At 38.8% G+C, this 25,116-nt stretch overlaps 1 protein-coding gene across 1 annotated transcript in view; it reads left to right on the top strand.

Moving 5' to 3' along the window:
• Window positions 1-25,116, top strand: part of LOC120932093 (dynein heavy chain 3, axonemal-like) — a 123,984-nt gene that overhangs the window by 20,146 nt on the left and 78,722 nt on the right. Inside the window, exon 3 of the mRNA XM_040344228.1 lies at window positions 13,849-13,987. Coding sequence (XP_040200162.1) covers window positions 13,849-13,987 — 139 coding nt within the window. The remainder of the gene's footprint in view (window positions 1-13,848; window positions 13,988-25,116) is intronic.

The raw sequence follows: 25,116 nt of genomic DNA, 5'->3' as shown, positions 1-25,116 counted from the left end.
CCAGCCAGCCAGCCAGCCAGAGGGGATTATAATGGCAGTGTCTTCCACTGCCTGAGGTGAGCTGTTGATAAGGGGGTGGGAGGTGTGAGCTGGCATGGTATCCATTGCTCATCACCTGAGCTAATGTGATAGAGGCTTAAGGTGTGTTTGTGTCTGCCCTGCCACCCTGAGCTGATCTGGGAAGGGGGGGTGGTTGCTGTGTCCACCACTACCCCCAGATATAGTGTAGCTGAGCTGATTTGATAGGTGGGATGGTATTGCTGTGTGTCCACCACCCACTTATAGTAGTAGTATAATATAAAATATTTTAGTACACCATTTGGTTCAGAATATTATTTTTTCTTGTTTTTCTCCTCTAAAACCTAGGTGCGTCTTATGATCAGGTGCGTCTTATACGGCGAAAAATACGGTATATTATTCTCATTCTTTACCTTACTTTGTATGGAACTGGTATTCATGGGGGTAACAGCTGGACGACTTCTATGGTCTGGTGCTTGAACTAACTGCCTAACATCTTCTGGGTTTCTGAATGTGCATATCAGCTTAAAAGAAATAGAGATTCATCACCATAGAAAATTTGAACAACAAAGTGGCTTTGTTTGAAACTGCTATGCACACTCAGGTGCTGGGTGTGTTAACAATTGCAGTTCAAATATCTCTATTCTGATAGGCTGCTTTTAACAGGACAGCTACTGTCAGAACTATGGGTGACCCCTCAGAAATATTTATACATAATGTCAGGTATTGAAGAAAATATGAACAGTTTTTTTTTATTATTTATAAAATCATTAATTGGTCTTTCTGAAGATTTGAAAAACTTGGATATTGTAATTATTCTATAAAAAGTAATAATGTTTTACTCCTGACATATTTTGCTACTTTGCTACTTTGAAACATAACAGGTAGTGAGGTTTCTTTGCTAAAACTGGAGAGTGCAAGTTCTGGTGCAGCATTGCACTGAAAACAATCAGCTTCCATTTTTTGGTCAAAGATGGTCAAAGATTGGTTAGAAGCTGATTGGCTACCATACACAGCTGCACCAGATTTTGCACTCTCCAGTTTTAGTATCCAACCACATTATTGTAACCCATAAGGATCTTTCTTTCAAGTTTCTAATTAGAGGCTTTATTCAATTGCATCCTTGCTTTTTTATAGCTCTGGTGTGGATACAGAAATCATTATAATGTAACAACTAAATTAATTGTTAATTTGATTGGTTTGTATTGTGAAATATTATTTGAAACCCGAACATTAGCTAGTAAATCAGCTCTTCTATCTGATTTCAAGTTTTAAAAAAATATATAGCTCCTAATGTTGGAACCTGAGAAAGAGGAACACCATAGGGATGGTGCCAAAAAGTTGATGGGATTAAATCATACTGAAAATTGAGTCTGAGCCTACTCCTACTCCCACACATGTTTGTTGCAATCATTGTACCTTAATAAATTGCCCATTCAAAAAAATTGGTGGACAGTGGACAGTGTATTAAGCCCTCTCCCCCTTCTCTGACATTGGCAGTCAGGATAGTGCTGTGCCGAACTTGGTGTGTGTCTCTTTTTTAGTCAGCATGGTGTGTTAAGCAGCCTTAATGCAATTTACATTAACATACATTAAATCCACTGTCCTGGAGGTTCCCATGATCCTTTACAGGCATTAGTGACCAGTGAATGACCCCACCCCCTTTAAATTTGGGGGAAGTATATTTTTCTGTCCCCCTTGAGAAAAGAATGGTGGTGGGAGTTTGCAATTACCACAAAATGAATTCATGCATAAATTAGTAAAACTTTTTTTTCCATGAACCCCTAAACATTATTTCAAACATAAATTATCACCCAAAAATGTAGGGATATTTCATAATAGAGAGATATAGAGCCAATTTTCTGCCTCTGCATAATACAGCCCAATATCTAGCTGCAGCTACTTTGTGGACCTTACCTCATACCTGACCTCATCACCTCACGCTGCACACATTTAAATTTTAGTAGTGAGTTAGGAAAATAATTTTCTCTCCATGAAGGATGGGCAGGTTTACTTAAAATGCTGCCTGCTGCTCCCATTCACCGGTCAGAATGTACACATTGTAGAAGTTGTACCACTCCTGCCCCTGCCCAACTAAAAATATTGGGAGGTATGATAATGTGCCATATTTCATCCATTGTCCTTCTCAGTGATACAGTGTGCAGTGTAGCTTAACCTGAGAGCTGTAAAAAAAAAATCAGTTTGCCTCAAATCCTGACTATATTTCTTGCTAAATGTCCACAGCAGACACATTTCAAACATCGGTCACTTAATATTTTCAATGTTTCAAAAGCTTCTGGCTTCCCTTTTCCTAAAAACCTTTAATTTGTTGCTATTTCTTTACATAATATAACTATCTTATAGAATGGCGTAAGAAGCATTAGTCTAGCATACACATGGTTTCATACTTACTTAACAATTTGAGAAGTGCAAAATACACTGCAGTGCACAAGATGCTCAGAATGATATTCATATGTTTTCAATGTACAAATGATAACGCAGCTTAAACTTTTGTATTAATTTAACTGCAATGGACATGAGTCCAAATTAATAAAAGGCACCTTCTCTTTTTGAACTAAAAGAATGAATTATAGGGTAAGGAGGGTAGACACTGTATATTTGTAAAATATAGGAAGTTTAGGAAATATATTACATAGTTATATAGGTAGCCAAGGTCGAAAAAAGACACACATCCATCTAGGTCCAACAATTCTAAAATAAATAAACAGACTAAATAAATAGAAATTCTCCATATACAGATTCCTATACCCACAGTTAATCCAGAGGAAGGAAAACTACCTATATAAAGTATGGTCCAATTTACTCAGGGGGGAAATAAATTCCCTCCTGATTTTCCAGAAGGCCATGAGATATTCCCTGAATCCCTGGGATTATTACCTATAAATATTATTATCCAGTTATATTTTGTGCATTTAGGAATGCATTTTAAAATACCTACTCTGTTCTCTATGCCACCATATTGCTTGCCTACAACTTGGTAACTTAAGGATAGATTGTGATCACTGGATGTAACAAGGTCAGTTAGCATTGAGGAGCATCAAAGGATATCACTACAGTGGCACCAAACTTTCAACAACAGCAGAAGATGTATGGAACATAAAGAATGTAACAAAGACAGTTCCTAACTCCTCTACTGACATATTTTGGCATCAATATCTATTGCTCACATCAAATACGTCTATGTAAGACAAGGTAATTACAGGCATATGGTTTGTAGACAAACTGGAAACAATGTTTGTAATGGTTTGATTTAATACGATACCATATAACAGAATCAGATGCCAATACATAGTCTAGGCCTAATGGATGGTTGTGTATATAGTATAATACACAATTATAAGTCTTTCAGGGTAACACAGTCTTAATGTCTGCCATTGGTGATGTTCCACTGTAGGCAGGACATTATAAAAGTGCCTTGTGGGGGAGAATATTTGCTCTAGTGTCAATTGGGCCAGAGGCTAGTATCATTGGAAGCATGAAAGAAAAGTTTACATTTTGTCCTATCCATATGTTGGTAGCTAGGTAGTAAATTGTTCATTGTAAATAGCAAAGATAGCACTCACATTGAATCATTTTTAAGGTGGTGTCTACTTGTAAAAAAGCATTGTTTTAAGTAATGTATTTTAACCACTTCCATACCAGGTACTTACGCAGCTTCCCGCCCAAGCCAATTTTCAGCTTTCAGCACTGTCGCACTTTGAATGGCAATTGCGCGGTCATGCTACACTGTACCCAAACAAAATTGGCGTCCTTTTTTCCCCACAAATAGAGCTTTCTTTTGGTGGTATTTGATTACCTCTGCGATTTTTTTTTTTTGCGCAACAACTAAAAAAAGGCTGAAAATTTGGAAAAAGAATTACGTTTTTATTTTTTTCTGTTAATTTTTTTGTAAATAAGTTTTCTCTTTCAATTACGGGCACTGATATGGCGGCACTAATGGGCACCGATGAGATGGCACTGATGGACATCGATGAGGTAGTACTGACGGGCACAGATGAGGTGGCACTGATTGGCGGCGCTGGTATGCGACACTGATGGGCACACATAGGCGGCACTGATGGGCACACATAGTCGGCACTGATGGGCACACATAGGCGGCACTGATGGGCACACATAGGCGGCACTGATGGGCACACATAGGCGGCACTGATGGGCACTCATGGGCGGCACTGGGCACTCATAGGCGGCACAGATGGGCACTCATGGGCGGCACTGATGGATACTTATGGGTGGCACAGATGGGCACTGCTAGGTGGGCACTGGGCATGGATGGGCACTGTGGGGTGGCACTGATGGACACTGGGGTGGCGCTGATGGACACTGGGGTGGCGCTGATGGACACTGGGGTGGCAGCACTGATTGTTGACAGTCAGTGCCCATTTGTGGGCACTGACTGGCATCTTTTTTCTTTATGTTTTTTTTTTATTTATTTTTTTAGACTTTTTTTTTGGCTTTTTTTTTTTTTTTGCCCACCCTGGTGCTCCAGGGTGGGCATCCCTGGTGGTCCAGTGTGGCGATCCGAGGGGGGGCTGCGCTGATAAACAATCAGCGCGAACCCCCCCAGTCAGGAGAGCCGCCGATCGGCTATCCTCTACTCGCGTCTGTCAGACGCGAGTGAGGAAGAGCCATCGGCGGCTCTTCCTGTTTACATCGTGATCAGCCGTGGTTGGACACGGCTGATCACGTGGTAAAGAGTCTCCGCTGGAGGCTCTTTACCGAGATTGGAGATGCAGGGTGTCAGACTGACACCCCGCATCACCGATCGCCGCGATGCGCGCCCCCACGGGCGCGCGCGGCATGAAATCCTGCAGGACGTTCTAGAACGTCCTGTCAGGATTTCATAACCACTTCCCGGACGTAAATCGGCCATAGGCCGGGCGGGAAGTGGTTAAACTGGTGTAGTGAGCAAATACTAACTGACAGCCTGGTACATATGATGACACTATCAGATAAATGATTGTCTTTTAATATTATTATTTTTGAAAATGAAGAGGTTACTCAAGTTAAGAAAATTCTTGTATGACAGAATACATCTTCATAAGTGATGTCATGTGTTGTATTGTATTGTAATGTATTCTTTAGTTTCTAAGCATGCGTGGTCTTGGTCTTCCTTTTTTTTCTGGTCAAATACTGTACTGATTAAACAAAAAGTGTGGTTCATTCCGGTATCCTATGAGAATTTTTGTCTCAGCTTTTGAAATCTGTGTACTAATGATAAGATTATCGTATGATCACTTCAAAACTGGTATTTTTGGTCTGATTTTCTGATCTTGTGTACTAGGCTTAAGGTTGGCCATGCACTTTACCATCTGATTGTGTAATCCCTGTATAATCTTTTTTTATATTTACCAAAACTATGTAATTTGAAGAAAAACCTAAACAATCCATTGAATATGCATCCACTTATGCAGGCCCTTACATTACATAATATTTTTACAATCTTCTTTAAATCTATCATCAGAATGTATAGTATGTGGCCAGCTTAATTTATCATTAGATAGGCAATTAATTATACAATATACACCTGAATTTTATATGCTCTAACTGATAAACTGATAAACGCCATATCTAGCTGCAAATGATGTAGATGCCAACACTCTCTAATAGCCAGCTGTTTGGGTGAATGAATGTTTGCATTGACACGTATGATTATTTAAATATACTAGCATTTCTAGCATTGGTTTCCTGTGTTTCTGATAGAAAAAGTGAACTTGATGACATCTTAGTGGTACTTGAGGACAGGTTTGATAAATCAGTATTTAAAATGAAATTACACAGCATCTGAGCACCACAAACCAAAAACAGTATTTCATAAATGTTTTATATTCAAAGCAAACTCACCCATCCATCCATGTCTCCATGCTTTAGTTTGCTGAGAAAGCAAGTTGAAAAACATTCCCTCACATTTCTGACCATGGCCATCTTGAGAAAGGGCAGATGATTTATGTAACATTTACATTCTGAAATCTATCTGCCCTAAACGCAGGCATACGGGAGGGTGTGCTTGGCTAGGAAAACTCCTCCTTCTCTCCTGAAGACTCATGGGATGTATGACCTAATTTGCCTAGGCCTGAAAACCAGGAAGTAACTGAAGAAATTTTTTTTTTTCGAAAACAAGTAAATACAATATACCTAAGCAACATAATTTACAATATTTAATGTTAATTGAGAGAGTGAAGTTCTCCTTTAAGCCATACATAAACTATATTTATCATTGGAGTTTGTTTTTGCCATATGTGTTTATAATTTTAATTTCCTTTAAAAAAAATGTATTACTGACTCTTCCTGTAAGGGTTAGTAAACTGTCTGTCATGCTAATTCTCTGGCTTACACACCAGAAATCATTGACGCAGAACAAGTATACAGATAAGAATTTCTGCTTTTATGCAGACTTTCTTAATCTGTATATTTGTTTTAAGTCAGTGCCTGAGAAAATATGTAAGGTTCTATGACAGTAAAACAACCTGGAAAGTATCCTTCTCAGGAGGATGTTAATGGTTCCAGTTACAGATTTTCTGGGGATATTTTCTGTGTTTTATATGATCTTTCATATTGGAATAGTTGTTTAATATAAAACTACATACACAAAAAACTGTAAAAAGTCCAAGTTCTTGTCTGTTTAGACAGTTGTAAAAATGAAGAAAAAAACATACAAATTATTGCTATAACCTTTGTAAGCCATACAATGGCCCTCTGTGTGCTTCTTTGAAGATAGTTTCATTTTTCGACTGATTTCCTTAACTTTGAGGCCCTGCCACCTGCCTTCTCTGTGTCCAATGAGAGAGACTCAGTGAAAATCTGTTTTCATTTGACATGGGAATGGATTGTAGAACTTGACCCTTAAGTCAGGAACTTTCTATCTCTAGTAACAAGCGGAGTCTAGTTTCAAAGAGGTACGCAGAAGTGTTTTGTGGCTAACAGGGTAATAATACGCATTCTTCATGAGTCTGCTCCTAGACAAGACTTTTACTTTTAAAAGTTTAATAAGGCAACCAGATTTGGTTTAACAGTTTAAATGTATCTAAACTCAAAAACTGAGATATTGCTACTTGCCTGTCTCCTTATATGTGATGACTGCATTTGTTTTATGTTCTATTTATTCATTTTACTTTCACCTGCTAGTCCTGACAGTAGCACACTTTCTATCCTAGGATATCAACACTTACCACAGTTTATCTATAGCATAGCAGCATTGTTGCCCCCATTGCTCATTGGACCCCAATCTGCCAAGCTCCCAGAACACTTTGAAAGATAAAACGTGTTGCCTTATGAAGAGTTTATGAGTAATCTCCATTAGCAATTGGGAATATTTGTAAAGGGTAACAAACTTGATACGTACATGTAGGTACTTTTTGGTGTCTGCTTTTAACTTTTTATGTCAAAAAGTATTGTACTCCTTACTTAACATTTCATGTTAAACCTTTATTTTTATTATTATTTTGACTTGAAAACACATGGTAGCTGAGCTGCAATGAATTTCTCTCATTGGATATAAACAGTCTACTTACAAAAACCTATAGTTTCCATTAATCTTATGGAGCAGGATCCATAAAATGGCCTTGAGGCTAGTTAAAAAGCACAGTTACCTGGAATCTGTCATTCATTGTTGCATTATTTCCCCCGCTATAGATTAGTGTGAAACATTCAACGGACATAAGTAACATTTGTGCTTTAGCGCATCAAATGGAAATCTATAAACTGTAAAAGCCACATTTTATCTTAAACAGGCTTCCTTGCTCACTGACCAGGTAACCCTGTAAGCATTCACAGTGAATGATTTAAACATAATGGACCTCATGTTTCAAGCACCTGAAAAAATGTCTGGTTGTAATATAGACAGAAATTCATTTGATTTAGAGCCGTTTTCCACCTATGCCTAGGAAGTAATACATAAACATAGAGAAATGACTGCAGAAAAAAAAATTGTCTGTCAAGTCTGTCTTTTTTTGTTCCTGTTTATAAGTTTTTAATCTTTTCTTTATTTTGAAAACGCTGTCCTCCTGAACATTATCTATACTTGTAATGTATTTAAAAGTTTCATTCATGGCCACCTTTTCCCGTTTTTCCTTGGGTCACCATTTTTGTTGCCTGTCTCTGGATTAATTCTTTTTTACCAATATATTTTGCAAGTGAGGTCTTCATAACTTGACAGAGTGTTCTAAATGAGGTCTAACTCATAATCTATAAATCATGATCTCCTTCTGCCTGCTAGTGATCCTTTTGGCTTGTATCCCTTAAAGTTGAACTATAGGCAAAACATATTTTTTCATTTTGGATACAGCAAGGAAGGGTTTTGCCATCTGTGTCCCATTGCAGAGATCTCTCTTTACTACCATCACCAAACAGGAAGTGAGGGGAAATCCCTGGAAATTAAGGGAATTCCTTGGGGACCCCCAGGTCACCAGAAATAGAGTTCCCATTGGAAGATTTCCCCTCTATTATATTTCTGGGGACAACCCAAAATGTGGGATTTTCTTTATTTTCACTTTTAATGATAAACCGGACAAATCGTGAGAAGGAATATCCTTAATGGGGGCACAAACAGCAATAAAAACTGACAGGAGTTCTAATACCTCTCGACTCTATCCTAAACTAAAAAAGTTATTTCATTAGTTATACTTTAATTCTGTATGCTTTGCCAACTGTTTGCCAACTGTATGGACACTACTCATTTTGCAGTTATCTGAAATAGCCAACATTGTACCCCCAATATTGCACTGTATCAGATGATTTTTTATCTCTAAATGCATTATTTTGCATTGGAAATGTTGAACTGCAGTTTAAAAAAAAAAAAAGTATTAAGAGAAAAAAATGTTTTAAAAAAAAATATCTGAAAAGAATGCAATCTAACACGTACATTAAGAAATCATACAGTAATAAGTATAATAAACATGTGTTTATAAGGCTTATTAATGCCTGCATTTTAATTAGTCCATTTTTGTAACAAAACACATTTGTAATGCATGTTTGTGAGCATTATCATGTATGCGTTCTTTTTAAAGATTTCTGCAAATTGGGGAAGTATTGTAACCTTTAAAAGTAAAAGCTTCTAGTTTAAGAGCACACAAGTTGATTTTGGCAAATGGAAAAATATAAGCTTTCCCCAAGTATCCTTAAATTGACACGCAATTATATCCTTAGTCTCAAAAATAATCCATACACATCCAGCTGAGGTCATGTGCACTGCTCTATACACACTTTTACAAATTACATAATCCCTAGTCAATCTCGGTGCTGATCAAGACAGGATGGCTACATCCCTACATACAATTGGACTACTATAACAGGAAGTAAGGTCACAGCAGCCAAATAGGATTTTCTAAGAGTTGGAGGAAGCTGAGGGCAACAGAAGGTATTCTTTCAAATTAAGACCACATACATTTTTTCCTTTAAAAAGAGTTTAAAGCGGGGTTACCTGCAATTTTTTTTTAAGTCAGCCGCATTTTTTTTTAAGTCACCCGCAATTTTTTTTTAAGTCAGCAGCTACAAACACTGTTGCTGCTGACTTTTAATAAGGACACTTACCTGTCCTAGGCGCCCGCGATGTCAGCCCCCTGAGGCCGATCCCTCGATCCTGGCAGCTCCTGGCGCCGCCATCCTTACTGAGGGAAACAGGCAGTGGAGCCTTGCGGCTTCACTGCCCGTTTCTTACATCGCATTCGCGCGAGTCTCACAGCGCTTTTGTGAATGAGCAGCTGCTTTCTGGGATACACACAGTTCCCAGAAGGCAGCGCGCCCCATTCCCCAGAAGAATGGGTTTTTGGTGTATTTTTTTTTTTTTTTGAGGTGGAATTCCACTTCAATGTCCTCAGTCTTAACCTAACCTTTAAAATATTGATGAGCTTTTTAAACTTCACCTAAAAGAGTACTATGGTCACAGCATAGACTTTCATTTTATAATATCAACATTGTAATAGCACTACAAAACAATAGTTATTTTTGACAATCCAATATAAGCTTGTCTTAAAAATGTCCATCTGTGCATAGATTCTCTGCATGCTTTGCAGTTTTCTCTTTGCTCATTCCTTTGGTTTATTTTCAATTTTTAGGGACTACACATCCCATATTATCTTGCTGGCCATAAGCATTTATTCCTGTACTGACTCCACCCCCTGAAATATCATGATTTTAATTATTGTTACCATAAATACACATTAACACTTAGTGGCAGCATTATGGTGACTATATGGAGCTGACAATCATAGGAAATAAACATAGTATACACATTACAGGGATTATTTGTGATGGCTGTGCAAATGCTTAGATATTCACAAAGCAAATTTGAGAAATTTTATGGGAAAACCCCAAATATTTAGGTTGTCACAGGAACAGGAGGTAAGGGGAAATCATACAATTGGGAAATCTGTTCAGGTGGCAACTATCAGGAATTGGATATCCCTTCACTTTGACTTTTACTCTTCTCCTGGATCAATGCTTAAACATTGTTTGTGCAGGGAATTATCAGTGCTTAGGTGCCAGCTTTGACAACTGATGCTCACAAAACATGTTATAAGTTTCTTTTGTCTTGGGAATGTTCTATATGTTAAATTTCTTCTGGAGTAAAATTCATAGATGAGAATATCAAACTGATCAGGACATCTACATAGATTGTATTTAATACACATGTTAGCTAAACCTGCAGTTTGTTCTGATATATTAAAGTGGTATTAAACCCAGAAGCAAACCTGTATAATATTTCAGCTTACCAATTCTTAGATATGATGGCTGCATTTGTTTTCTTTTTTAGGCTTTCCTTCCTTTATCTTCACCTAGTGATCTGGCCAGTAAGTCTGTCCTGCCGATGTAGGGCTGAGACAGACCATTTACCACTGACTGGGTGATTACAATGATCAGATTTTATTTATTCATGTAAAACAATTATCCAAAAAGAAGAAAAAAAACTGTTTGCTGTATCTGCTTATAAAGTATTAGCTGGAGTTTGGCTTCAATTTGTTAGTGTATCTACATCTGCTAGTGCATGTAGCACTCTCCTGCCCCAAGATTAACAATGTTGCTGTTCGAACCTGCCCTTTTGCTCCTAGAATAGGAGGTGTGTTACTGGCCAGATCACCAGGTGAAAACGGAGGGAAAAAGCCCACAAAAAATGCAAATTTAGCAACCATATACAATGATTGGTAAGCTGAAACTTATTACACTTTTGGTTTTGCATTTAATACCACTTGATAGCTACTACTCCACTATTCTTTTTTGCAACCAGCTTAAAACAATTCTAAATAAATGTAATAATGCAGGGTTATTTTTCCTCCATGCCATAAAGAGTTGGACAGATCCATGGTTTTCCTGATACTATAGGATTTTGAGATTTAGTTGTTTAATTGGACAGGGGCGATGCTTCTATCAGCATTTTTAGAATTGGTATCTCTAGCAGAGCAGGTATAGATACTTGGGGCTCTTAGAACTGCATAATATTTTTTAGATCTAAGAAATCTGGTTACTGGTAAACATACAAAATTGAAGGTTGAGGCTAGAGAATTGCATGACTTACTATTGATGGGGAAAAGATGCACACATTTTTAACAAAAATCAAAAAAGGTTTACAGGCTAGATACGAAAGCAACTTGAATTCAGGTATTGCAATAGATGAAGGAGACATAGGGCCTAATTTATAAAGAGTGTGCTAATGATGAAATATCTTGTTGCTAATATCCAATATTCAGTGCACACCACCACCTGCTAAAATGCCTGCTCACCCCAAGGATGAGTATAAAACTCATAGACAGATCACTCCATGTGTCCACCACGATCAGTCCACTTTACCAATGGTAACAATTTCTACAGTCTCCAGACTGCACCTTTGTGTGGGTAATTAACGTATAAATTGTCTCCAAACACCACTTTCCTCCATTCGCTTTTTAATAATCAATTCCACTTATCCAGGGGTTAGGGACATGAAACAAAAAACACAAGTACCATAGTGTTCTCTGCTTTTGAATTTATTAAAAAAGCCCCCATAAAAAGTTACACTTACAAGAAATAACAATAAAAACAGCATGTATCAAATCACCAGCTCATCCACCGCAGAACTGTCCTAACTGGTCTGACTTTTAAAAAGGTTCCTGTATTACTTTGGTCCGACTTGGGTCTGATTTCAGCCCATTGAATTTATTTGAAGTCGCACCCAAGTAGGCTACATTAGTCATAATAGAGGAATTTTGAAAATGTCAATCACGATGCCTTTTGCCGCTAAAAATAAAACATTGCCAATTGCAAACATTGCCATTTGTCAGCTCCAGTGACTGACAGTTCTTATATAACTATGGGGGGTAGCCATCAGGTGACATCAACTGGAGACCTCACCCCCTTGTGACATCACTGACCCAAGTATTATGGGTCTGTGACAAGGGGACAGGGTCTCCAGATGACATCACCAGATGACCACCCCACAAAGTTATATAACAACTGTCAGACACCTGAGCAGACACCATGGTGGAAGCCAGCGACAGAGGAGCATTTATTTTATTTTCAGCGGGGCAGCGGCAGAAGACATTGTGAGTGACGTTTAAGCTACCACAGGGGACATTAGTCATTTTTAATGAAAAACTGACTCATGTTTTTCTTACACTATGCTTTTTTTTTGGATGAATTGGTGAGGGAACTATTCACTTCCAGATTCCGATAAGCCCCCTTCCTGCACACCCCCACAACCACAGCCCAGGGTTGTGGGGCAGAGGCACTTGTCCCTATCAACATGGGGACAAGGTGCTTTGGGGTGTTGAGGGCATGTGGCCTGGTATGGTTCAGGAGGTAGAGGCTGCTCACTCATCCTCCCCTTTCCTGGCCTGCCAGGCTGCATTTCAGATAAGGGTTTGGTATGACTATTGGAGGGAGCCCATGCTGTTTTTTGTTTTGTTTTTTTGGCATGTGGTTTCCCCTCAGAATAAATGCTAGACCCGAAGGGCCTAGTATGGATTTGGGGGGCACGCAATTTTTTTTCTCAAAGTCCGATCAAAATCGGATCCCCTTCATCAAAGTCGCATGAAAGTCAGATCGATGTCAGACTGAAGTTGCAGGGTGAAGTCTGATTGAAAGTCGCATGACTTTCATGTCACACCAGTGTGACCCAGGCCTTGGGATAGCTTATGAAGAATCTACACCAGCAGACGTTTACTGTAAATTATGTTTGTGTTATGATAGCATGATAGCCTGTTTTATAACCATCTCCAAAGGTTAACCATATTTACAAGAAAAATATAAAATAAAATAAATTTCATCTCTCATACCACACTTATGTCAGTGCTTTACTCCTTCTATAAAATGTTTCCTTTTCCTTGTTTTTCTTCAAAAAATAAAACTACATCAGTTTGTGCTATAAACACTTTATTGTACTGCCACAGAAAAAGCCACAGCACCATTCATTAGCATAAGTCCTCTAAAAGGATTTTAATGATTATATTATGCAAATTCTGTTTAAGTTTCAACTTGTTGATATTGCAAAATTGAACCTAATTGACAGCAGGGTGAAGAAATAATTAGTTTAATTTAGAATGGCTGAAATTGAGGCATCACTTACTGTGTGGAACATTAATCAAGGGAATAGTAAGTTTGTCTGTTGTCACAGGCTTAACTGTATTGTTCAGAATAACTGTTATTACGGGCTCATTGCTGGCATATCCTAGCAGAAGGTTGTGACAGTGTGCAGAACCTGTCATTTTTTTTTTTTTTTTTTTTTTACTAGGGTGTCACATATACAGTACATTGGAAAGGCAGAAAGAAATCTTGTCTATTCATATAAGCTGAAGGAACAGGAAAGCTTTTGAAATGTTCTCACACTGCATTTTCATTCTGCAGATATTACAGGCTTATTGAAGAATCCATCGACCCTTGTATGGTGTCTCCACTTAGTGCAGAATGGCTTCAGGGAATCTATTCATACATACCAGCAGAACTTTGCAAGGTGTGGAGCAAATCCCTTCAGGATTTAACAAAGGTATGTATGGATTTGTGTCATGCTTTGCAAGCAGCTCTCATTGCTATTAATACATGAATATTTGACAAGTACAGTGGAGGAATTATTCTTGTGCATACTACCCTCTAGATATAAAATAAGCCGTTCTGCAAAACAGATGATTTGTTCTGAAAAATATACAGCATAGAAAAATGTGTCAGTAGTAAAAGCAAATTTCTCCTGAATGTTTCTTAAGTTAGTCTAGTGCTTTGGTAAAACACCCGGGAAAAAAAAAACACACAAGGGCAATTTGGAAGTTAAAATGTCTTGTTAAATTATAATCAGAATAGTGTTTGTTAATTCATATAAAGATAATAAAATGTACTATCATATGTACCAGGGTAGGATTTATTAACCAACATATCCTATCTTGTTTATAAAAAACAGTGACATTGAATTAATCCTTTTGTTAAAATCATCAAAAGATAGAAAAGCCATGATCCAGAAACCACAACTAATTTAGGGCCAGATTCACGTAGAAGTGCGGCGGCGTAACGTATCGTAGATATGTTACACCGCCGCAAGTTTTCATCGCAAGTGCCTGATTCACAAAGCACTTGCAATGAAAACCTATGCTGGCGGCCTCCGGCGTAAGCCTGCGTAATTCAAATGGGCGTGTGCCATTTAAATTAGGCGCGCTCCCGCGCCGGACCTACTGCGCATGCTCCGTTTCGAAATTCCCGCCCTGCTTTGCGCAAAGTGACGTCATTTTTTCGAACGGCGACGTGCGTAGCGTACTTCCGTATTCCCGGACGTCTTACGCAAGAAGGAAACATTTTCAAATTTCGACGCGGGAACGACGGCCATACTTTATACAGCACATACGTGTGCTGTGTAAAGTTAGGGCACCAAAAACGACGACTAACTTTGCGACGAGAAACTAGACTAGCAGCGACGTAGCGAACATGAAAAACCGTTGTGGATCGCCGTAACTCCTAATTTGCGTACCCGACGCTGGTTTACAAAGCAAACTCCCCCCAGCGGCGGCCGCGGTACTGCATCCTAAGATCCGACAGTGTAAAACAATTACACCTGTCGGATCTTAGGGCTATCTATGCGTAACTGATTCTATGAATCAGTCGCATAGATACTCTGAGAGATACGACGGAGTATCTGCTTTGTGATTCTGGCCCTTAGTGCCTAATTTAGATTATACCTATCTATCAGATTATACAATCTCCACAAGTTCCTGACATGTTTCCTGTATTAACATCCACTTCTTCACAGTAATGTTTACATATCTTAACGAATATGATTAATGCAATGGAAAAAATGGATGGTTGTCCACATTTTAAATACACCTTCTATATAAGCATGGGATATCTCGTATTGTTCTAGGCAATACCTTTACTATAATTTGTCCCATCTTACATAATTAAAACCCATTCTTTTCATTGATATTACTGAAAAGATGTTTAGATATTACCTAGATATAAAGTAGGAAATAAATGAAGATGCATCAATGTAGCAGTTGAACAAGATTCCCCTAAATATTACTTACAACTAAACTGGTAACCTGAAAAAAAAAAAAGATCAACGTCTTCTCTAAAAATATATATATTGTATATTCATCCAGTGAGTTTGCCAGCAACACAGTTCCAGTTCAAGTATGACCATGCTTACCTTAGTGTGTCAGGACAACTGGACAATAGAAACACATTGAGACTACAGGGCACTGCCCATCTCCTCTTCTCCATACACATAGAGGTGGGGGTTGTTTCTGAATTCCCTACAGAGGAGCTTCAGGTTCATTCCAAAAAAATGTAAGTCAGCAACTACAAATACTGTAACTGATGACTTTTAATAGAGGGACACTTACCTGTCCAAGGATCCCGCAATGTTGGCATGAAAGCCGATTCTTCAATCAGCTGCAGGTGCAGACACAGGCATCTGTACTAAGGGAAACAGGAAGCCTGTTTCCAACTGCACATGAGCGAGTCGCACTGTGCTTTCTAAATGGTCCTACTGTCTTCTGGGACATGTGTCCCAGAAGACAGTGGTGGGGAGGAGGAGGGATCGGAAATGTTGTAGATCGACGATCTTGCCCAGAAGGTAGAGCGGGTACCTGTCAAAACCAGGTACTCGCTCTCCCTCAAAAAGTGTCAAATGTGGCAGTGGAGGGGGTGAGGGTGCAAACAAGTGAAGCTTCCCCTTCTGGTTTCTGCTTTAAACATAGCTAAAATAATATAACTGAAAACAAATTCCAGAGGTATAATGCGCAGGAAGTTATAAGCTCACATGTTTTCAGGAAAAAATCAGAAGGTATGTTTTGTCCTTATCAATCAGATATCAAGAAACCCATTGTTAATAGGCCTAATTTTAATAGGCCTAATGTGGCCTAATGTGGAGTTGTAATCAGACCCATAGGCCAGTCATATATTTTTCTTTCTGGAGAACTACCGGTATGTAACTATGTAGCCTGATTTTAGGTTGGGTTTGCTAGTTTGCCATTTGCTAGGACCTTGAAAGTTGCAAAGGTACTCTTTCATCCAGTGACTTCAGAACACAATGCCAAGGCATTGTACCTATATTTGCTGTCATTGTTAACACTGAAACAGTAAAATCTAAGTGCAAATATCCCAATATTTTTGGTGAGGAGAGTGTATGTAGTAAGCAACACTGAATAATCTGGGTCTGAAGAAGTTGGAACCAGTTGTTTGGCAGTAATTATGGAGGACTTCTCTTCAAGAAAGGGAACTCATATTTCATGAGCAAGCTTGGAAGTTTTAAAGTCGCATAGAATAGAATCCAAGTTTTTTTTTTACAGTTCCAATCATGCATTCCCAAGAACATTCATCTGTATGGAATGAGGTGTGGTGAATTCCCTTTTACACTTCTTGTTCAATAATTTTTCTACCCTTTCTGCCCCTGATAAATTAGTCATATATCAGTAAGTTTACAATTATAGGTACCTATGCAGAGAAAGATCTCAGAAGGGGAGTTATATAGGGTCAATAGATTCACTTGAATGTGCACTTCATGAATATTCAGGTAGTTTAAAAGCACAGTCCAAAATGTATCCATCACGAGTCCTACATGTAACTACAGACAAGGGGCCAAAAATGACAATAACAACTTGTATGGGGTGGCTGCGTGTGTAATCTGTTGACTGGGAAATCTACCATCATTTTTTGATGTCTCCTCTCAATTTTTTTTCACATTTGTGGAGTATAAAGGATATATACAATTTCATTCCAACCATCTAGAAACCTTCGGTCTTACTGTATTGTCATATACCTGGTTGAGGCTGAGCTGACAAAAGAGGTGCCCTTACACCTCTTGTTTCCCCTGGGAATGATGACAGGGTATGACAGGGCACAGGGTGGCATAGGTGTCTGCAGGAGATCCCGTTTGAAATATGTCAAAAGCATAAGCAGAGCTGGAGTAGGCCAACCGGCTGTAGGAATATTCTTGCTTTTGGGTGAGTGGTCAGACAGGCTGGGGTCAGCAACAACCAGGCAACAGGAGTACAAAGTCAGGAACCAGGAGCAGAGTCAGTCAGGCAAAGGTCAGCATAAAGTAAGCAGAAGTTGTACCAGAATGGCAGGCAGGAAGCAAGGTTGGGTAACAAGCCAGAGTCAGCAACAGGAGTTCAGGAACAAGCAGGGTTGGACTAACTGGGTCAGGATACAGATGAGTACGGGATCAGTTCACAAGCAGAAGGAGCTGATGACCAATTAGCAATTAACCTGTAAGGCTTTAAATAGGCCACTGGGTGCCAAAGTCCATCAAACATGCTTACACACATGACCACATGTACAATGTTAATGCTCACGCGCACATGCATCTATGCACACTTGCCTGTAGAAATGTGCGCAGGGTCCTAATGCTGTGTATAGTTCTACGGACTGTTCTACGTGCATGCACATTTCTTTGAGAGGAGGCATTCCTTTGAGCATGGCCATTAGAATAACTTGCCTGACATGTACCTTCTGTAAATTGATGGCCTTGATGCTGAACTTGCATAAGGAAATATCTTACCAGTAGAACAGTAATGTGTATAATGAGGGTTTTGTTCCTTTCTGCACAGATTGGACTTTCCTATGTGACCCCTGACTTAAAATAATGCATAGAGATCAATCATTGAGTTCAGTTTACACAGTGGGCTATTCTTAGAAGGCATAAGAAAGAATCCCTTTGATATGTTGTGGATCTCTTGTGAATACACTTCATGCTTGAAGCATTGAAGGATTTTTTTACACTTGTGGGATTCCCTCAATTGTGTGACGTGCTTTACAGACATGCCATGTGTGACTCTCTTCATGGTCCTTGGTACTGTTTGCAAAGTGAAAAGTCATGGATAAGTTGTGCAATAGCTTATACCACAATCGACCACTTTAAAAATACTGTATTTTCCAGCATATTCTCCGGCGTATAAGACGACCTTTTACAGTAAGAAAAAAACTTCCAAAAAGCGGGGGTCGTCTTATATGCCGGGTATAAAGCGGGGGTCATATTACATACCAGTATACACTGCTGAGCCAATCCCAGCGAGTGATGTATTCTATTAATGAATAAAGAGCCTGCTTAGATTGGAGGAACAACCTCTGCCAATCCGAGCAGGCTACATACAGTAGCCTGCTCAGATTGGCTTTGAGAGTCAGAGGCATGGGCTGATGATGTTACAGCCTCTGCCAATCTGAGCAGGCTTTGTATTCATTAATAGAATGCATCGCTCGCCGTGATAGGCTCAGCGCAGTATACTGTATGTATACTGTGAGACACATCCAGAAGGCTGACAGACTGGTCAGAAGGGGGTCGTCTTATACAGTGAGTACACCACAAAACCAACATTTAAAATAAAAAATTAGGGGGTCATCTTATATGCCCAGACACCTTATAGGCCAGCAAATACGGTAATTTAAAACTGACAATGTACCTCTCTGATCTCTGTGAGATGCATGAGCTGGCAGGTTTTAGAAAAGGTGGTCTGAGAGTGTTGGATTCACCATTGGAGAAACGTGGGTCATTCTTGGTGTCTGCAATTTTCCTTATTAACTCACAGAAGTAGGAACTGCAGAAAAGGAAACTTGATTTTCTTCCTTGTACTTTGAATTAGTGCTGCTCGTTTTTCATGAATACTCAACTATAGCTTGATATCTGTTGGGTTGGCTCCAGCTGTAGTGTTCAGGTAACTGAGGCTAGGTATGTGGATTTCAACCCTGGTGAGTTATAGCTTCGAGAGGAGGTCTCTTTTTGAACAAAGCATTCCCAGTGGCCTCTGTGCTCCCAAAGCTAACTTTCACATTTGTTCCAAGCAATGTTACAAACCGTTGAAGGATTGTCAATGTGAAATTAGTAAAGTTTATTGATACATTCATTAGATTGAGGAACTATGAATTATTAAATGTTTGGTAGATCACTAGCCACAGGATGGACTGTGGGTGTCTAAAGTAGCGCAGTGCCACATCCTAAAAATATTGGAACAGCACAAATGTTAAAGATACAAAGAAATGGACTTTGCAGGCACCAATTATAAAAATACGTTTATTAACATGTAACCCGTAAGGGTTTAGAAAAACACAATACATAAAATCAAATAAATGTAAAAAGAAAACTACAGTGGCAACTGCAGTGACTATAGATTGATCTAATAGGAGTCCAAGAAGGGTCAACACATCTCAAAAAGGAAGTGTGTGATTGTACTGCATAGTAGAGTATAGAAATGAGCTTGACATGTTTCGTGGAGACCGCTTCTTCGGATTGAGGAACTAACTCTTGATAAGCGGATCTAGTAGCTGTAATATCTAGCTTCTGTAGCTATAATATCTAGGTCACTAATTGTTGTCTTGAAAGTTAATTTATAGCCACTGTAATTTTAAAGTTTGTCATTAAATATAGTGAGGCCCATGTTTGTGAATTCTCCCTAAACAATGTATTTACCAAATTGTGAAATGTTTGTGTTTTCAGATTTTTGATGTATGGCTGCAGGTGGAACAGGGTTAGCTAAGTACAATGACCAATGCAGTACATTTATGTAACTTTTGAAGATATGGTGGTACCAGAGCATTCAATCCTCACACTGGCTTAAGGTTCATTTGCATGTTGGACTGCATCTGTGAAGTAGGGTGATTGATAGCAGATAACTGACCAGTCTCATAGTAAAGCCTGGTGTACTGGCATATTGTCTTGAGAGGTGGTAGGCGCAAAGAACGGATCCTAGTTGTGCGATGTAGCTGCAGTGACTTAAGAGATGCAGTTTTAGAGAGGTATCTGAGGAGCCTTATTCAGTTGGCTGAGTGTGGTAAATTATGATTGTAGAGACTTTTTTTGCAGTGGAGTGTTTAGTAGATAAAGAGCAGTGAGATCTATATTCATGAAGTTGTGTGATTCTGACATATGTTTTTGTCTTTTATTGTAATACCAATCTGTCTCTCTCTGGATTAAGCTCATTACATTTTTGTTTCTTTCTTTGACTCTTTAGTGTTGTTTACCAATGTTGTTCTGGGTTCAGGTCACAGAGGGATATGCTAACACAGTCAGAAATTAGTTAGATGATTCATGTAGCATTGACTTCCTGGAATCCCTCTGCCCTTAAGGCATACAAGCAGAAGAGCGTGCTAAACTGAGAAAACCCCTCCTCCGCTCCCCTGAGAAGACCCCTGGAATGTATGATGTCATTTGCCTAGGCAAGAAGCCAGGAATTAACTGAAGTAATGTGAAAAATATAGTTTAAAACAAGTAAATATGATATACATTCCTACTTATTTACTAATGCTAGCAGCATAAGAATTAAACATAGTCAATATTATTGAGAGACTGAAGTTCCACTTTAAATAACATGCTTGGGAGATACCTTATTCAACAGTACAAGTGAAGTGGCACACCTGTAAGATATTCTAAAAACGATTGCACCTAAATGACAGATCCTTCCACACCTGCCTATGTTTAGTAAGCAAAGTGGCTTAGTCCATAGCCATATGTAGTCAATGACATCAGCCAGCATTGCCAGTCAGTCTGTTGACATTTAGCATCAAGCTGGGGAGCTGTAATTTTCAGAAAGAGTATAACTGGAGTGGATTGATGATATAAGTTTGTCATGTTTATATTGTAAGGGAGTTGTTCATCATGACTGATGATGGAACAACATGGCTAGACAATGCAATTGATGATGAATTTACACAAGGGGTCTCCAAACTGCAGTCTGCGGGCCAGATGTGGCCTTGTCTTGCCTTTATATGCCCTTGGAGCACTATTCCTACCAATGACACCAGAGAGGGGGCACTATTCATCCCATGGACACCAATGATGGCGCGATATTCCTCCCACTGACAACAATGATTGGGTGCTATTCTCCCATGGACACCAATGATGGGCACTATTTCTCCAACGGACAGCATTAGTGCAAATTTTTACTCCCACTGACTAACAAGTCTATGGCATTGTTTACTCCTACCAGGCTTAGGAATTAATTATTTCCTTTAGCCAGAGTAATCATTTATTGTGGCCATTAAAATGAATTGATGCTGAAGGTTTAGGTGTGTTTAGATGCGTTTACACGCTTTTAGGCCACGTCAAATTCTTTTCTGCCAAAGATCTGTTGCCCCTTGGCACACTGCCTGTGGGATTTTTTTCTTGCCTCTAAATGCCCCTTTGTTTCAACCCTCTGGTTTGTTTCAACCCTCTAAATGCCACCTTTTCAGGACAGCTTAGCCTGATAAAAAAATAAGACTAAAGCCTCGTACACACGATTGGATATCTGATGGAATCTAATCCGATGGATTTTTTCATCGGATATCCGATGAAGCTGACTTTCATCAGTCTTGCCTACACACCATCAGTCAAAAATCCGACCGTGCCAAAACGCGGTGACGTAAAACACTACAACGTGCTGAAAAAATGAAGTTCAATGCTTCCGAGCATGCGTCGACTTGATTCTGAGCATGCGTGGATTTTTGACCGATGGACTTCCACACAGACGATAATTTCTTTCTATCGTTTTTTTTAGCCATAGAAAAAACTTAAAACATGTCCTTTTTTTTCACCGATGAAAAACAAACCAATGGGACCCACACACGATCGGTTTGTCCGATGAAAACAGTCCATCGGTCTGTTTTCATCGGACAAACCGATCGTGTGTACAGGGCTTAACTGGCTAAATCGACAGATAAAACAAGAAAACAAATACAGCCACCACATCTAAGAATTGATAAACTGCAATATAATGATGCCTTAAACTACTGCATTTACAGTGCTCATACCTGTATATAACACCTCACAGCATATTCCAGAACCACCAATGATCTTTTCACTGAAAGTGTGGTCTTTTGAAGTTGTATCAAGATGACAATAACTTCCAATCTCAATACTGTTGTCAGACAGTTGACTCAGTCAGAATGACACTTTAGAGAGTGTTGAGAAGTTTATAACAAAAATGTCAATAGTGAACATCCAGATAAGTCAAAGTATAATATGAACCACTCCAGCAATACTCATATGGATGGATCAGAGGCTGGAGAATGCTGCTAACAGTAAAGAGAAAAATAAACGATGAGGAGAAGTAGCGACACAATTCCAAATGGCAAATTATGAAACAACAAAGCAAAAACAAGTCACAATATAAGTGTAACATGACAGGTATCTTGGTTTAGGATAGCAGTTAGAGACAAATGTTTTACAGTATATATTAGGAAACCTATTAGGAGGACTAAACAGCTTGTTTCTGTGTGTTTTTCAAATCAAAGTGTTTTTATTTCACACTTTTTTTTATTTAAAGCCAATGATGAGCGTGTTTTGGAATCAAAGTTAGAAGCTTCAGTTTTCTTTGTAGAGAAAAAAAAGTGACTGCTGAAGCTATGTAGGTTTAAGAAATAGACCCAGATGATTATCATGTTATAGTTGATATGAAGATTGCATGTTCAAGAACAACAGCAATTGTTTTCTGATTGTGGAATCAGAAAACAGGTGGAAACGGGTAGCTGTCAGTGTCGGTCTTAGCAATACTTGTGTTACATGGAATGTGTACTGATACTCTATCAGTACAGGACGTCATGTTGAAAAATTATAAAGTGGAAGTAAACTCCTGCATTTGGTTTTTACCTACAGGTACAGTAAGCTTATAATAAAACTCACCTGTAGTTAAAATTAATATCTCCTAAATGTGCACCGTTTAGAAGATATTCCAGTGAGCAGCAGCCAGTGACATCATTAGTGCATGCTCTGTGCCATGGCCGTGACTCCCAAGCACATGTGCAGGAGTGACATAATCACGGCTCGGCCAATTAAGTGACACAGACTGCTAACCCGGAGGGGAGACCTGGTGAAGATGGAAGCCTCTGCAGTGGTGACAGCATGCCGCTGGAGGGCTTTGTTTTAGAATAAAGCCTCATACACACGATCGGATTATCCAACGGGAATTGTGTGATTGCAGGCCGTTGTCGGAAAATCCGACCATTTGTATGCTCAATCGGACAATTGTTGTTGATTTTCCGCAGACAAATGTGGGATAGCATGCTTTAAAACTGTCCGATCGTGTGTACAAAAGTCTGTCGGACAAAACTCCAAAGTACAAACTCGCATGCTCAGAAGCAATGCCAACCATAACACAACATTAGCAGAAGTTGCCCAAAGGATGGCGCTAAAGAGCGCAAAAAACTCATTGTTTTGTGTTTGTTGGCCAACAATTATTTGCCGTTTGTATACAATACAAGTTCTTGGCCAACGCCCTTCGGAAAAAAAATCCTACATTTTGTCCACAGAAAATCCAATTGTGTGTATGAGGCTTAAGTCTTTCATACTGTGCTAGCATGCTGTGCTAGCATGCAATGCATACTAGCACATGATGCCTTTACCATGCATAGGGGGGAATCTTTATTATTATTTTTTTTACTACCACTTTAATTCACACATTGCAGTGGAAAACCAGTTAAAAGGCTTCATACTGGAAATGGCCAGTTTGAGAGTTTGGGGAGTTGTGAAAGGCTGTAAGAAATGCAGATAATTTTATTTCTATTTCCTATATTTGTGTTGTTTTGTGATTGATTATGCTGTTTAATGTACCATGAGATGGTATGGTAAATCAATTTATTTAATGATGTAATTCAGGACAACTTTAAAACTCATTTAATATATACAAATTTATAAGACATGCGCACACTAAGCTCTCTCATGCATGTTCAATAAAAGTGGAGATAAACTATTTTCCAGCTATCATTGTTTTTAAATGTTGGCTTAAAAATAAAAGAAAGACCCTGACTTGTTGCAATGAGTCATTTTATGAAACATACTTTTTTAGGAAATTAGACACTTTGCCGTGTAGTAGAGCTTTAATGCAATATTATCATTATAAATGTTTTGAAAATATGGCCTGTTAAGAATTAAGCATTTCAGGGCACTAGAGATAGATGATATAGTCGTATGTTTACAAGTGTATTTGAGTTAAATTGCTTGTCTTAAATCTAGCAGTACACGGAATTGTAAGCACCGTCTAAGCACAGCAGACACAGTAAGGGGCTTTAATGACCCTCCTACCTGGTGGCGGCAACGGCATTGAATGTGATGTCACCGCATTCTTGCAATTTCAAAGAACGCCAGTTCTTTTGAATGGCCGTCTGTATGCATGGCAAGCTTGCCAGGAATCCCATCAGGAAAACCAATGTTTTTTTCCTGACGGGATTCCCGACCGTGTGTAAAGGGCCACAGGAAAACATGTTGAGGGACACTTGAAAAGCCCTGCTGATGCATTTTGGGCAATCACACAAATCTATACAATGACGGTTTTTATCCCATCCTTCTGTTTCTGAGCAGATGCTTTCCATTGCACTCAGCGGACTAAAATAGTACAGGTGTAAACTTTGAGAGTGCTAGACATAGAATTTGCTGAATCTAAAAGTCCATTGTTTTGTTCTGAATAGCTGGAGTAGGATAAGAAACCTTGTTTGGTTTTTATTGCTTTATTGCATTTATGGTGATAATTGTTTCACCAGACAGGTCAACTCACTCAACAGCAATATATATACCAGTGTATATATATATATATATATATATATATATATATATATATATATATATATATATATATATATATATATATATATATATATGATAAAAATGCATGTTTTAATAAAAAAAAGGAAGGTTAGAGTCTAGTCAGCTTGCAATTCTGTCTGTAT

The sequence above is a fragment of the Rana temporaria genome, chromosome 3 (genome assembly GCF_905171775.1).
Source record: "Rana temporaria chromosome 3, aRanTem1.1, whole genome shotgun sequence".
In the NCBI taxonomy this organism is placed as follows: domain Eukaryota; kingdom Metazoa; phylum Chordata; class Amphibia; order Anura; family Ranidae; genus Rana; species Rana temporaria.
The sequence above is the reverse complement of the archived record's forward strand: the minus strand, read 5'-3'. Positions and strand labels throughout refer to the sequence as shown.